This window comes from Balaenoptera acutorostrata, chromosome 2 (assembly GCF_949987535.1).
Source record: "Balaenoptera acutorostrata chromosome 2, mBalAcu1.1, whole genome shotgun sequence".
NCBI classification, from domain to species: domain Eukaryota; kingdom Metazoa; phylum Chordata; class Mammalia; order Artiodactyla; family Balaenopteridae; genus Balaenoptera; species Balaenoptera acutorostrata.
The window spans coordinates 81,950,377-81,966,049 of record NC_080065.1 but is presented as its reverse complement, the minus strand read 5'-3'; the positions used below and the strand labels follow the sequence as shown (position 1 = coordinate 81,966,049).

General features: G+C 39.2%; 1 protein-coding gene across 1 annotated transcript in view; it reads left to right on the top strand.

Annotated features, from left to right (window-relative positions):
• The window catches only part of ERAP1 (endoplasmic reticulum aminopeptidase 1), a 32,870-nt gene that overhangs the window by 14,480 nt on the left and 2,717 nt on the right, over positions 1 to 15,673 (top strand). Inside the window, 13 exon segments of the mRNA XM_007197471.2 lie at positions 105 to 218; positions 1,414 to 1,545; positions 4,735 to 4,866; positions 5,436 to 5,507; positions 6,782 to 6,936; positions 8,416 to 8,495; positions 9,061 to 9,244; positions 10,637 to 10,793; positions 11,793 to 11,977; positions 12,682 to 12,843; positions 13,337 to 13,379; positions 13,381 to 13,478; positions 14,025 to 14,106. Of these exon segments, the coding sequence (XP_007197533.2) occupies positions 105 to 218; positions 1,414 to 1,545; positions 4,735 to 4,866; positions 5,436 to 5,507; positions 6,782 to 6,936; positions 8,416 to 8,495; positions 9,061 to 9,244; positions 10,637 to 10,793; positions 11,793 to 11,977; positions 12,682 to 12,843; positions 13,337 to 13,379; positions 13,381 to 13,478; positions 14,025 to 14,106 (1,596 nt within the window).

The following is a 15,673-nucleotide window of genomic DNA, read 5'->3' as shown; positions in this document are numbered from 1 at the left end:
CATATAAAATATATTTCCTTCTGAATGTCTGATGTTTATGGCCACATAGATAATCTAGTTTCCATAGAAATCTGTGAATAACCTGAGTAATGTTTTCCTTTCAGTGGTTTGGGAACCTCGTCACTATGGAATGGTGGAATGATCTTTGGCTAAATGAGGGATTTGCCAAGTTTATGGAGTTCGTGTCTGTCAGTGTGACTCATCCAGAACTGAAAGTTGTAAGTTGTATTTACTTACTTCTTTTTTTACATTTTAGATCAATCTGTTGTGTTGTTTAATGTTGCTGGAAAATACTTACTGATGTTGGATTACGGAATTCATCGAAAGATTGATATCTTCCCTGGGAGTTTAAATATGAATCAGGTTTCCAAAATGCTAGTGAACTTTAAAGATATATTGCAAAGGTTTATTTCCAAACTCAATTGCTTATTTCCAAATCTATGATTGTTATGAAGTTAGTATTAAATTTTGTCCTCCCTTAATATCAAAGAAATAGAAATAATGACAACCTCTCTGTTCCATATCACTTCCCCAGCCGTCAGGTTGCTCACTGAAGAAGTATTAGGTACAGATTGCTGCTATTTCAATAGGGTCCTACATGCCAAATGAAATGAGTTATGTTTAAGGTAATTGTACATTTGATTGTATAAGAACCTAGACTCATGGGTCACAAACTTAATGCTTTGGAACCTCTATGTGTTGATTTTAAAAATCATTTGTTTAACTTGTGAAAATCAAATGCAGTAAAATTAAAAAGAAACTTTATATAAAAACAATCCTTTATCATATTATAATTTTCATTTGTACATATTCATATCCCATTTTCATCTTCTAGTACACATAACTTATATGTAGTTATAATTATAATGTACATATAATTATTACACTACAGTGGATCATAAATATTTTCCTGTTTCCACATAGTCTTTAATAATAAAAATGATTACGTATGGATATTATTCTATTGGGTAATATGCCCTAATCAGGTTATAGTTGGGATTTGTTTTTCATTTCTTTTTCTTTCACTACATGGTTTTAAAGCTAAATTTCTTTGCTTTAAAATAGTATGGATGATGATTGGAGATACTTAAATCACTATACATTTTAGTTTCTCATTTTGACGCTGTTGGACTGTAGGCATAATGTTTTTCGTTTTAATAGGAAATTTTCTTTATTCTAAGGTGATATGTATTTAAACAAAAATTTCAGTGTTGATCTAAGATCACTGTTTCTTGGCTGTTCTTTAGAAGATAGTAATTCTATTTAATTTTGTACATTCTATAAATATGGGATAGGTTAGATTAGAAATTTAGAGGATAAACCTATTATCCCAGGTCAGACCATCCTCATTTCGTATTTTTTTCAAGTAAATGTAAATCATTGGTGATGTTGTCTTTTTTTCTGTCTCAATAGGAAGATTATTTCTTTGGTAAGTGTTTTAATGCTATGGAGGTAGATGCATTAAACTCCTCACACCCTGTGTCCACACCTGTGGAGAATCCTGCTCAGATTCGGGAGATATTTGATGAAGTTTCTTATGAAAAGGTAAAAATGGATTATAAGGGTACAGTTTGGACCCTACACTTACAAATGTGGGGTGGAGAGGTTATAGATAGGGTTTTGGGGTGACTTTCCTTTCATAAGGACTAGCCCAGATTGAATTCCTTCTCTTCTCACCCATGCTGCCCAGAGTTAACTCTTTTAGGCCTAACTTGAAGTTTGGCTTAAAATCCTAAAGATTATATTGTGGTCAGTTCGTTTACTGTCTTAAGTTGAATATTCATGGCCTACAGAAGCTTTTTATTTATCCTTCAATGAATAGGTCTTGATCGAGCATCAACTTTGGACCAGGCAAAAGCCCCTGCCCTTGTATAGCTTTTGGTGCCTTCAAAAACAGTTGTCCTGCACCATGTGTTTAATAAAAGAATTGGAAATTGTTGCCAACATATAATAATTGGGAGATTTTGTATAAAAATCCAGATTTCTGGCTTCTATTGGAGGGAAAAAGGATTCTGGTCATACCAGGCCTGTATTTCCCTTAGCAACATAGACTGGAGCTAAGTCATGGCTCCTTTATGAGATCAGAGTTCTGCTTTTCCACTTTCCCTTCCATTCCCAACAGTTTCTGTTACCCTCACCAAGGCAGAGAATGTGTCATTTATCATTATGCTTGGCTGTTTTATGTGTAGCAAATGGAAAAGTATTTCTTGTTTGCATGTTTCCATCAATAGTGCAGAGGAGATAAAAGCAGACATAAAACAGACATATAAACACACACATAGATCAATGGAACAGAATAGAGCCCAGAAATCAACCCATGCATATATGGTTAATTTATGACAAAGGACCTGAGAATATACAATGGGGAATGGAGAGTCTCTTAAAAAAATGGTCATTTAGTTCTCCCAGCACCACATGCAAAAGAATGAAACCGTACCACTGTCTTACACCAATCACAAAAACTAACTTGAAATGAATTAAAGACTTAAATGTTAAGACTGGAAACCATAATACTCATAAAAACTGAGAGAAAAAGCTTCTTGACATGGGTCTTAGCAGTGATTTTTTTGGTATATGACACCAAAAGTATAAGAGCATAAGCAAAGAAAGCAAAAACCAAGCGGGACTACATCAAATTAAAAGCCGTCTGCACAAAAAAACAACAAAATGAAAAGGCAACCTACTGAATGGGAGAAAGTACTTGCAAACCATATGCCTGACAAGGGGTAATATCCAAAATATATGAAGAACTCATACAACTCAATGACTAAAGAAAACAATCTGATTTTAAAAGGAACAGAAGAACTGAATAGAAACTTTTCCAAAGACAAACAGATGGCCAACAGGTACATGATAAGGTGCTCAACATCACTAATCATTGGGGAAATGCAAATCAGAACACAACGAGACATCCCCTCACGCTGGTCAGAATGGCTCGTCTCATAAAGACAAATAGCAAGTGTTGGCAAGGATGTGAAGAAAAGGGAACCCTTGTGCACTGTGGTGGGAATGTAAATTGATCCAGCCACTGTCGGAAACATTACGGAAAACAAAATATTAAAAAATAAAGCTATCATATCCAGCAATTCTACTTTCGGGTATTTATTCAAAGAAAACAAAAAACACTAGCTTAAAGAGTTATGTGCACTCCCACGTTCCAGGCAGCGTTATTTACAATAGCCAAGATAATTGTTTCCATAAGTGACCATTCCACAGTGCAATATTCAGCCATAAAAAAGGAAATCTTGGCACTTGGGACAACATGGATGGATCTTGAGGGCATTATGCTAAGTGAAATAAGTCAGAAAGACAAATCCTGTATGATCTCACTTATACGTTAAATGTAAAAACAAACACACAAAAAATGAGCTCATAGATTGGTGGTTGCCAGGGGCGAGGGGTGGCGGTAGGTGAAATGGGTGAAGGAGGTCAAAAGGTACAAACTTCCAGGTTATAAAATACATCATAGGGATATAAGGTACAGCATGGCGACTATAGTTAATAACATTGTATTGTGTATTCAGAAGTTGCTAAAAGTAGATCTTAAAAGTCCTCCTCACAAGAAAAAAATTTGTAACTGTGTAATGATGGATGTTAACAAGGTGTATTGTGGTGATCATTTTGCAATATATACAAGTATTGATTCATGTTGTACACCTGAAACTAATGTTATATGTCAATTATACCTCAAAAAAAACACCAGTCCTGTTGGCAGGAATATGCACACCATGTAGACATTCAGGGACCTGGGCTTTGCCTATCTAGTGACTCCATGATCCCCTAGAACCAGAGAGAGACTACCTCTGCCTAGGGGGGACCTAAGAAATTTTCCCGGAAAAGAAGATTTTGAGTCATGTCTTAAAGATAAATTGGGCTGTGCAGTGGAGGCTAACACAACATTGTAAAGCAACCATACCCCAATAAAAATTAATAAAAAAAAAAAAAAAGATGAATTGGGGCTTTTCAGGAAGTAAAGGACATAGAAAGGGCTTTCTCGGAAGAGGGAATCATGATTTCTTAGGAAAAGAAGACTTGAAAGAGGGTGGTGTGTTGAGAGAGAGGGAAGGAGGAAGGAAGGAAGACTCCTTGGTGGTTAGTTGCATGCAAAGTTCAGGGGGAAACAAAGAACATAAAAGAACATTTTTCTTATCCTTGAACTACTTCCCTCGCTTGTCACCTGTCTGACCACTGGAGGCATTTGAGTTTGTGACCCATGATCTACAAGAATGGGAGTGGAGGGGAGAAGAGCTCTTATCACAGGAATGCAGAGTATTTAGGAATTCTCTTGCTCCCTTTCTCATTGTTACTCTTGACCTGCCAGTTGTCTTTGCTCAAGCCTGCCTGGGCTCCAAGATTCGTCACCTGTTACTCACCTTTGCTTCTACCCCTCCCCACTCCCGCCCCAGAGCAGCAGTAGGAGAGACACGTGGTGGTTCAAGTCCAGTTTTAGTCTGTATGTTGTCCACTCACTGGTGATTAATGGAAGCTCGCAGATGATGGGGAGGCTTGGTTAGTGATAGAAAACGGTTCCAGGGCACTAAAAGCATACACAGTCATGTTGATCCCCTGCCTCGACAGGTCCAGGTTTAACCCACTTTCTCTAATTGTTCCACGAATTGCTAGACACTAAAAAGGTTACTGTATCTGCATTTTAAAGAGTGACTCCAAAATAGTGTGAGGGTAGATTAGATGGAGGCAAACTACAGCTAACAGTTATTTACGTTGTCTTTTCAGGGAGCCTGTATTCTGAATATGCTAAGGGATTATCTTGGTGCCGATGCATTTAAAAGTGGTATTGTAAAGTATCTGCAGAAGTATAGCTATAAAAACACAAAAAACGAGGACCTTTGGAATAGTATGGCAAGTGTGAGTATGTTTTGTGTATCTCTGTGTTTGGGATTGACAGGCTTATTATCTTTTTTTTTTTTTTTAAATAAATTTATTTCTTTATTTATTTTTGGCTGCTTTGGGTCTTCGTTGCTGTGCACGGGCCTTCTCCAGTTGCGGCGAGCAGGGGCCACCCTTCGTTGCGGTGAGCAGGCTTCTCACTGCTGTGGCTTCTCTTGTTGCGGAGCACAGGCTCTAGGGCATACGGGCTTCAGTAGTTGTGGCACACGGGCCCAGTAGTTGTGGCTCAAGGGCTCTAGAGCGCAGGCTCAGCAGTTGTGGCTCGTGGGCTTAGTTGCTCCGCGGCATGTGGGATCCTCCCGGACCAGGGCTCGAACCCGTGTTCCCTGCATTGGCAGGCGGATTCTTAACCACTGCGCCACCAGGGAAGCCCAGACCTGTTATCTTGTTTTGTTTTTGTTCTGCACCACATTAACCCCTCTGAGAAGAATCATGAGTGTTTTTTACAGAACTGAGTGATGTGTTTTTTTGTTGTTGTTGTTGTTGTTTTTTTTTTTTTGAGTGATGTGTTTATTTTTGTTTTTTAGATTTGCCCTACAGATGGCACACAACAAATGGATGGATTTTGTTCTAGAGGTGAACATTCATCTTCATCTTCGGTAAGTTTTTACATCTGTACGTGTTTCCCCGAAGCACATTCTTTTACTCCGTTTTCTTTGAAGGATAGCTCTGTGCCGAACTTTCCGAGGTCCTTGACTATATCAGTCTCTCTATGGATAAGGCTGCGTTTAAACTATACCAGACTGACAGCCTTCCACAATTTTTCTTAAATCTATCTACGCAAGGGAGTTGGTCCAGCCTTCTTTGGTAACACATCTCACTGATACTAATCAGCTTCACTCTGTGTAAAGCAGTGGATTTATGACATGTTTCTGTGGTAGATCAGGACTGTATCCGTCAGGCCATGTCGATTGTTTCCATAGCTCTTCATTTGTGAAAAAACATATGATGGCAGTGAGCATTCTTGAGCACTTACTATGTGTCAGGCACGTTTGAAGCACTTATGTGTATTATCTGCTTTACTCTTCACAGTAAGCCTATGAGCGAGTACTGTTATCCCTATTTTTACAGATGGGGATATGAAATCCAAAGGCATATGATTAGTAAATTGTGGAGTGGGGATTTGAATTTAGATCTAACTCATGTCTTTAACTGCTAAACTATAAAGAATTCATAACACCTGAATCACAAAACAGTCTGAGTCTCTGTCTATCTGGCCTTGTGGAGTATTTTCATAGGTAGCTGAGGGTGAGTCTGGAGATTCAACAGGATTTTATCCACCAGATTTTTATTTTCTTGGCTTTTTTGCTTTTAGAAACAGCTTTATTCAGTAGTTACTAGATGTGTCCTGTAGTACATTTTATCCTTTTATTAGCTCTTAAATATTTTTTGAAAACTTTTAGCGTCAAAGAATAGATCCTTGTTTGAGTTCACGGCTATCTGTTAAGTGTGAGTCATGTCGGTGTTATCGCTTGGGAAGTACAGGCTCTTGATGGAACATGTTTTCCCCACCTTGCTTGTCTGAGAGCCAGCATCGTTATGTAGGTGTTGAACACGTGGCCACTTTCTGTCCCTTCTCCCCCTGCATTCATTCACACTCCTGCTTTGTGCCTGGTGCCAAGCCTAAGGTCTGCCCAGGAGAACCAGGCGTGGTACCTGTTCTCAAGACATCTATGTGTACAGGAAGAGAATGAAAAGTAAACAGTCAGTGCTTTGATGGGCATGCAGTGGCTGGAGACGGGGGGAAGGGAGCAGGGGAAGGGACGCGGAAGAGCTTCACTGGTTGCAACCCTATGAGCACAAGCTTGGGTTCTTTCTTTTCCTAGAGTTGGGTCCAAGTGGGTCACGCATCTGCCTTTTTCTTATACACCAGCACTGGCGACAGGAAGGCCTTGATGTGAAAACCATGATGAACACCTGGACGCTTCAGAAGGGCTTTCCCCTGATAACCATCACAGTGAGAGGGAGGAACGTACACGTGAAGCAAGAGCACTACGTGATAGGCCCGGACGACGCCCCAGAAACTGGGTAACGTTCACAGAGAGAAACTCATTTTGTTGCCTAGGCAACATCTGTCTTGTAGGGTGAACCCTTATTTTTGAAATAGTGCCCTTATCTTTGTTGCTAAAATATTTTAATCAAATCTATATATCCTATGAATTTGACTTATACACCACCATCTATTCAAAAGGATGAAGCTGATATATAATTATTTTAACATTCTCATGGTTTGTAGTTAGATATGATGGTAATTTCCAGTTACTGGCTTGAAATCAACTCCAGTATAAGCATTTGCCACTTAATTACAATAGTCCCTGGCATTTGGGTTGGAGCTAAGGACATAAACATTGAGGTGATTTCTGGGAAATACAAGAGACTCCATTCTCTTCTTTGCAAGTCTGAGTTAGATCCCAGAACCTGTTTGTCAGGTTAGCACTACAGAGGACATCACTGGAAATGAGACACTGCAACTTGACTGACCCTGGATGGACACTATTTAAAAATTTTTTTATTTTGAAATAATTTCAGACCTATGGAGAAAACAAAGGGAGAGAGCAAAGAATTCCATATATTCTTTGCCCAGATATGTGTTAACTCTTTACCACATTTGTTTTCTCTCTCTCCATATAACCTAAAATATCAAACAATTCCAAAAAATATGATCTTTATTTCTTTCTATATATATATGGCATATATATATTTTTTAACTGTCTGAGGGTAAGTTGGAGACATGATTTCCTCTTTACCCTGAAATACTTCAGTGTAGTATTTCCTAAAAAACAAGAGAATTCATTTATATAACCACAGTACCTTTATCAAAATTATGAAGTGAACTTCATAAATACTATTATCAAATGTATCAACCTTATTCAACTTTCCTCAGTGGTCCTAATAATATCTTTATAGCAAAAGAAAGAAACCTGGTTCAGGATTTTATATAGGATCACATTGTATTACTGTTCACATCTCTTTAATTCTTTTTTTCTGAAACAGTTCCTCAGTCTGTCTTTCTTGACCTTGATATTTTTGAAGAGAACAGGCTAGCTATTTTAGAGAATGTCCTTTAATTTGAGTTTTCTGCTGTTTCTTCACGATCAGATTCAGCTTATGCATCCTTGGCAGGAATTCCACAGAAGTGATGCTGTGTTCTTCTGAGTATATGATTTAGAAGGCACATGCTGTCAATTTCTGCCATTACTAGTGGTCACATTTTTAAAGTTAGGCACCCTGAGATCCCTTTAGGCAATCACTGCGAAGGCTGTCAGGGCTCAATTGAGCCCAAGTTCCTAGCTCTATTCAAGGAGTCCAAGAAGAATGAATAGTGCCCAAGCTGGCCACTCCTACAAAGCTGGAAAATGGGCTGGGGATGTTTTGAGCTCTTGACTGTAGCAGTTTTGGGTACCATCCTTCTTTAAATGAGCCAGTGCCCGGAGGATGGTAGGTGATTTAAGAACTGCTTGTTGCAGTGAATCAGCAAATGAACAAATCCATCCTCCTTTCTTGTAGGTACCTGTGGCATGTCCCATTGACATTCATTACCAGCAACTCAGACTCAGTCCAGCGATTTTTGCTGAAGACAAGAACAGGTAATTTGTTGTGGAACTAACTAGCTTTCTTCAAGAAGGAACTGTGGAAATGTGTAGGATTTAGATAATAAGTTTCTTTGCTATTTATCTTGGTTAAAAAAAATGATCAGGTCTGCCTTTATCTGAAGCAGATCTGTGACTCAATTTCTAGTGAAGAATATAGGTTTGAAAATACTGTCTGGTTGCAAAAGAAGAAGGACAGTATCTTGCCAGATAGGGATTAAAACAGTTGAGTTATGTAATGCTGAGGAGAAGAGATACTTGGGAAAATTTCCCCTTACTTTAACATTGCTGGATTATATCATACATATGGCCTGAAACATGGCATTCTTCTCATAGGTCTATAAATCTCACAAAATGAGTGTCTAAAACTAGTATTGGCTTTTGTCTATTGGGATGCTGTTTTCTGGTTTCTAAAAGGAATGTGTTCAATATGAAACTCATTTCAGTATTAAAATTGTTCAGTATTAAGCTCGCCTTTAATTTCCTTGTCCAGTCTCTGATCAGAAAAGTTTTCTCCAGTCAAGAGGGAAAATGCAGCTATGATTTATTTTATTTGCTCTAGATGTGCTCATCCTCCCAGAAGAGGTGGAATGGATCAAATTTAATGTTGGAATGAATGGCTATTACATCGTGCATTATGAGGATGATGGATGGGATTCTTTGACTGGCCTTTTAAAAGGAACACACACGGCAATCAGCAGTAGTGATCGGGCCAGTCTCATTAACAATGCATTTCAGCTTGTCAGGTAATACAAGCTCCTCACAGTCTTGGTTTGTTTCTGCAAGCTGCTGTTATCATTCAGATCCTTGATTTCTAAAGATGAAAGTGATTGCTAATAAGAAGTTGAAAGGTGTTTTCTCCTAAATTCTTCTAACAATTCAAGGTTGCTTTTAGTTTTAGGATTAACCTCTTATCTGCGTCCACTGAGTAAGGTAAAGTAAGGAATCTGTATTTTAATCTTTATCCTTAACGACTCGGGTCAGACTGAGGCAAAAGTGTAGAAAACCAGGAGACCGACATCCTGGAGAAGCCCCTTGCCTGGTCCCTAAAGCCTAGTCCTGCAACTTTTTCTGGCCCTGCTGTAACAGATCAGGTTTCTCCCTGCTGGGTCTCTGACAATCCTGGAGCCTTCGTAGAAGACCAAGTGGCCCAGGCCCAAGTTGTCGGCATTACATCTCTCAGACTAAAGGAGAGAGATCCACACGCCCCACTCCCACCCCACCCAAACTGGATAGCTGAACTGCATAGCATCTTTATGGCTCATAAAATGTGGCCCAACCAGATGACCTTTGAGTGGGTGAGGGTAGTGTTCACTCTTTTTTTTTTTTTTTTTTTTTGCCCCATAACATTGGCTTTTCAGGAAATGGTCCCCAAGCCTACAACTCAACCTTCTTCAATATTTAGGTAGAACTGAAGTCTAAGGGGAATCACCCAAGTGGGAGGGAATACTGTAATTCTCAGCCCCACGTGTCTCTGCTCTAAATGTCGTGGACTTCCTTTCCTGGGCCTCTTGAGGTGACAGAAAGCAGTGGGGAATAAAGATAGGGGTTGCTTATCTAGCCGTTTCTGCCCTGCCTAAATATTGCCTTCCATAGCGCATTACTGCTGACATCATAGGGGATTTTGTGTTTATTTACGTGAGCGTGCACCCTACCACTAAGATGTTTAACACCAACCCTCTATAATGAAGAATTGATATCTATATTCAGTTTCTTTTTGAAATGGGGACGAGGATGTGTTGACTCCAGGGACTCATACTTGTGACTGAGTGGCAGTCTCAGGTGAGGCTTCCTAAAGGATCTTTGATCAGATTTTCCATTTTTCTCTGCAAGTTCAGCACAGTCCGACGTTTCACAGAGGGACAGATGCTGACCTGTTCCCATTGCATCTTAACCACAACTCATAGAGCTAGTTAACCCTAGCTCTATTATTTGAGAAAGTTCCTTCACAGTGTAAACATGCCACATGTTGTGATGTATGTGACAGGAAAGATGTTAGTATAAAGGTCATTATTTATAAGGGAGCATTTATATCCGATTGAATATTTTGCTGGAAGGTTGTTCAAATAACTTTTGAAACAAATAGTTGATTTCCTGGATTTTCTTTTAAACTGCTAACCCTGGTGTCTCTTGACCAGCATTGGAAAGCTGTCCATTGAAAAAGCCTTGGATTTAAGCTTGTACTTGAAACATGAAACTGAAATCATGCCAGTGTTCCAAGGTTTGAATGAACTGATACCTATGTATAAGTTAATGGAGAAAAGAGATGTGAATGAAGTGGAAACTCAGTTCAAGGTAAAAGCCTGAAATAAGTTGAATAGTTTTTAGATAACTGGTTTGCTTTGGTGTAGGTGTGGAAAAGAGTTCTTATCATGGTGTATATTATATATATAAAATATATGTATCTTATATATATCTTGATATATTTTAAAGAAAATCACAATTACCTCAGTATTTAGGTTGACCAATGAAGACTTTGGTTTTATTTTGGCACTAAAAATAGGCGTGGCACTGTTAGCTTCTGTTCTTAAGTGTCACAGATTTGTCATTCCCTCATTTGGCTAATTGTTTATGTCACTTTACTTCTGTATTGTGATGGTTGCTATTAAGATTTTCTGGGACTCAGGTACTTAAGCGAGAGGCACAAAATTGCTACTTTTGGCAAAATGTGATGACATCTAGTATAATTTGCTCTCAAAATTAAGTCATATCAACTGTCTCTTTTAGTTTGCTTTGAAAGTAGGCAGTTCATCCTGATTTTAAGTAGTTAAGGATATATTTATAAAAGATTGTTACACAAATCCTGAAATCATTCATCATTTCTTGCTTTTGACCCCTTTTTTTTTTAAATTAATTAATTAATTTATTTTTGGCTGTGTTGGGTCTTCGTTTCTGTGCGAGGGCTTTCTCTAGTTGCGGCAAGCGGGGGTCACTCTTCATCGCGGTGCGCGGGCCTCTCACTATCGTGGCCTCTCTTGTTGCGGAGCACAGGCTCCAGACGCGCAGGCTCAGTAGTTGTGGCCCACGGGCCCAGTTGCTCCACAGCATGTGGGAACTTCCCAGACCAGGGCTCGAACCCGTGTCCCCTGCATTGGCAGGCAGACTCTCAACCACTGCGCCACCAGGGAAGCCCTTGACCCCTTTTATAATTAAATATAAACAACTGCATGGTTTTGGAAATATGAATTGGACTAAGCTTTAAAAAATAATCCCCATCCCCTGAGGGTGTATTGGATTATATAAACCACGAGATGACTGGGGACAGGACTGGTGACACGTGTGCCTTTCCCACAGGCCTTTCTCATCGGGCTGCTGAGGGACCTCATTGATAAGCAGACTTGGACGGATGAGGGCTCCACCTCAGAGCGAATGTTGCGGAGTCAGCTGCTCCTGCTGGCCTGTGTGCGCAAGTACCAGCCCTGTGTGCAGAAGGCAGAAGGCTATTTCAGACGGTGGCAGGAAGCCAATGGGAATTTGAGGTCTGTTTTTATTGAACAACCAGTTTGTTCAGATAAGGGGTATCTTTTATTTTTTCCACCATCCTTGCTAAATGTTGGGAGAAAAAACAAGTATAGACAATTCTCCCCTGCTGTCCTTTTTGGGAAAATAATTTTTTTTTTTTAGACTTATCTATGCATTGCTCAACTTTCTGTTTTAAGTTCCTGACAGGAGGCCGGGGGGGGGGGTTTGGTTAATGGGGAGGCGGGCGGCAGGGATTAAGTCCTTTTAGACTTGGGGTTTAAATCCTATCCAGGAAATACTAAGCCAACAACATACATGCTTCTATTTATAGAGGTGCTTACAAACGGGTGGTCCTATTGGATTCCTGACTTTTGTTCATGGACTACATTTTAAGTCTAGTTTGAATTTCCTTCTTTTGACTTGAAAAGTGACCACCTATTGAGTCACTCAGCATCCTTAAAGTGTGTTAGAAATGTGGGTATTTATAGAAGTGGCATTTCACAATGTATTTTTGAGAAGGCTACTTAAAACCTAATTTCAGTTACTTTCTCTTGCTTCTTTCCTAAAGTGTTACTGAAGGAAAGAGGTTATTTTTGTTTATATTTCCAGGCATGCTTCTCTGATTGTGGGTTCAGTTTATCGTTTCATAATCTGTCTCTCTCGTGCATGCAAACGCACTGCCTTCATCTCAGCCTCTCCCCGGGTGTGTCCTTTTCCACAGCCTGCCCAGCGATGTGACCTTGGCAGTGTTTGCTGTAGGGGCCCAGAACCCAGAAGGATGGGATTTTCTTTATAGTAAATATCAATCGTCATTGTCCAGTACTGAGAAAAACCAAATTGAATTTGCTCTCTGTATTACCCACAATAAAGAAAAGCTTCAGCGGTAAGTAATTCATTCATGTTCATGTAGCCAAGAGGAATTAAATTAGATCAGATCCTTCTGGCATCTGTTTTTGTCCTCTTGGCCAGGAGCTGCGTTTCCTGCTGGGAACATTTATGCAAGAGGGCACGCATCTAATGTGTATGGTAAATAATTAGGGAGCAGCGGGTGTCAGGAAAAATATTTAAAGGAGTATGTATTTGAGTATCTTTAAAATAACACATTTAGAAATATACACCGGATATACCTATCTTAGCTACTTTTGTGAGCAAATGAGAGAATATATGAGAATTGGTGTTGCAAACACTATATAAATGTTAGTTTTTATTATTATGTAGCCATAGGGAGTTTCTCAGGGCTCTGGTAACCTATTTATCTTTTGTGTCTTTATTATTGGCAGATCGGCTTTTTTCTTTCCCAAATTATTTTATTAAAGTTGTTTGGAACTTTTTCAGGGCCCCTTTGTTGCTAACACTTCTTGTCTTAATCATTCTAGGCTACTAGAACAAAGTTTTAAGGGAGATACAATAAAAACTCAAAGAGTTTCCAGATATTCTTAGAGCTATCGGCAGAAACCCAGTGGGATATCCATTGGCCTGGCAGTTTCTGAGGGAAAATTGGAATAAACTTGTACAAAAGTAAGTAGTGCCAAAAATTGTGTTGTGACTGGCAAAAATTCCTAAATCTGGCTGTGTTTTAGCTATGTTTGTAAAATAACAGTGATTATCTAAAAGGATTCTTTTGACTGAAGAAAGGAAGTAGAGGTACTTAAAATATCCTTAGAAAATATGAAACTCTAATTCAGTGCTAACTAATGGATCTGGATGGTCAAGTTTTTCATTCCATCTGGAATAATCTCTTCCCGCACCCCGTGACCTACCAGAAGCCGCCTGCACGGTTCAGGCAAGTCTTTTGTTTAGTACTTCCGCTTGTTGCATCTGCCCTAACTCTTGTAGCACCTCCTACTTCTGTCATTTTCTTTTGGGTACTTAATCTTTTATTCAGAGGCTGGTGTGTTGATTTTTTACAACTAGATCTTAGCCCATTGGAGCAAAGGATCACGTCTTATCTTTTTCACGCCTAACCATTTTTTAGTTAATTGCTATCACATATATGAGGCACTTAAAAATACATGTCGAATGAACAAATACTTCACAATACATTTTGACAATTTCTATTTCTAGGTTTGAACTTGGCTCAAATTCCATAGCCTACATGGTAATGGGAACAACAAATCAATTCTCGACAAGAGCACGGCTTGAAGAGGTAAAAAAAAAAAAAAAGCTTTCTTTTTGAACTTCAGTGACAATTATCTAATAAATTATCTAGTAAATATGAGGTAGGCAAAGTACTTTAAGGGCCTGATGTGTTAGAAATGGATTTTGTCACTTGGTAAACGTTCTTTTTGGATGTGTGTTTTGTTCAGTGTGGTGTTTTTGACATGAGCAAAAATCAGTTACAAATAAACCATTGAAAACTGTGCCTCTTCCCAAACACGTTTAGAAGTCTTAGCTCTGCCATTAAAAATTTTAGGGCTTAAAAATTACTTTAGACGTTTAATCCCTGTTTAGGATGTTAAAAGTGATTATTGGAGGTTTAAGTGACTGAAGTGATCCTCTAGTTATTTTGAAAGAGGCAGGTCTGGAAGCTAGGTTCTCCACTATTCGAGCTCATGGCTTCCTATTACTTACTTATGAACCATCTACTTTCAGAAAGAATTCTAGGCAACTTATAAGGTCCATATATAAAATAACGCTAAAATAAAGAACAAAAAGCTGCATAATGTTCAGAAAGAGGAAATTGTATGAGGGATTTGTGCTGAGGATAATTTATTGCAGTTGTACCCTAAGTTTATCATAGCTTCCTAGCAGCCAAAGAAAGATGAGAAAAAAGTATGAGTTATTGTCAGGTAAGAGAGAACCATGGAACATACAAGTTTTCCACAAAAGCAGACTTTTCTCTCAGTCTGAAACTTTTGAGGAGTATGATGTATGGGTCATTTTGTTGCGGTGGCTTTTCTATAATAATATTCTCTATAGTAAAGCTGTAGAACAAATTTTACATGGTTTTAAAAATGGCGCAATTAGATAAAAGCTGAGAGCCTAATATTCACTTTGTTAGGAGCGGTGCGATTGTGTAGTCTGGTTACACCGTGATCTAGCTCGACGGAGAGTGCTTTGAAAATGGGAAAGAAATGTCACAACCCTTTTCTCCAATTTTTCAGTAGCCTCACCCAGGCTTGTAAAGTTAACTTGCACATAACAATTCAAGCTTGAATTCTAGTGAGGTCTACTGCAGAGATATTCTGTGTGATGACAGCAGAGCCAGCCATGGGCTGGGACCAGATAGACCAGGTCTGTAGCAACAAAACAGTTCATTCATGATCTTGTTCATTCATTTATTTTCTCGTGAATTCATTCAAGACATATTACATTCTTACTCTACAGCAGGCGTGGTTTTAGGTTCCAGGGCTACAATGATGAACAGGATAGACAAAGCCCCTGCCCTCATAGAGCTTAAATTTCACTGGGGGAATCGGACAATTACAGACAGAGCAACTCATGTCAGGTAGTTACCTGCTCTGAAGATGAATAAGGCAAGGGAAGGAGAGCGAGTGACTGGGTAAGGGGATGGTGCTGTGTTCTGTGGGATGACTCGCGGACCTTTGAGGAGATGTTGAAGGAAATGCTGATATCTAGGTGGAGAGTGCTGTGTGCAGAGGAAACATCAGGTGCAAAAACCCTGTGGCAGGACATGTAAATGAAAGAGCCCGAGATGTTGTCCGAACGCAGAGTGTCCTACTGACATTTACAATGCAGAAGTCATCCTGAGC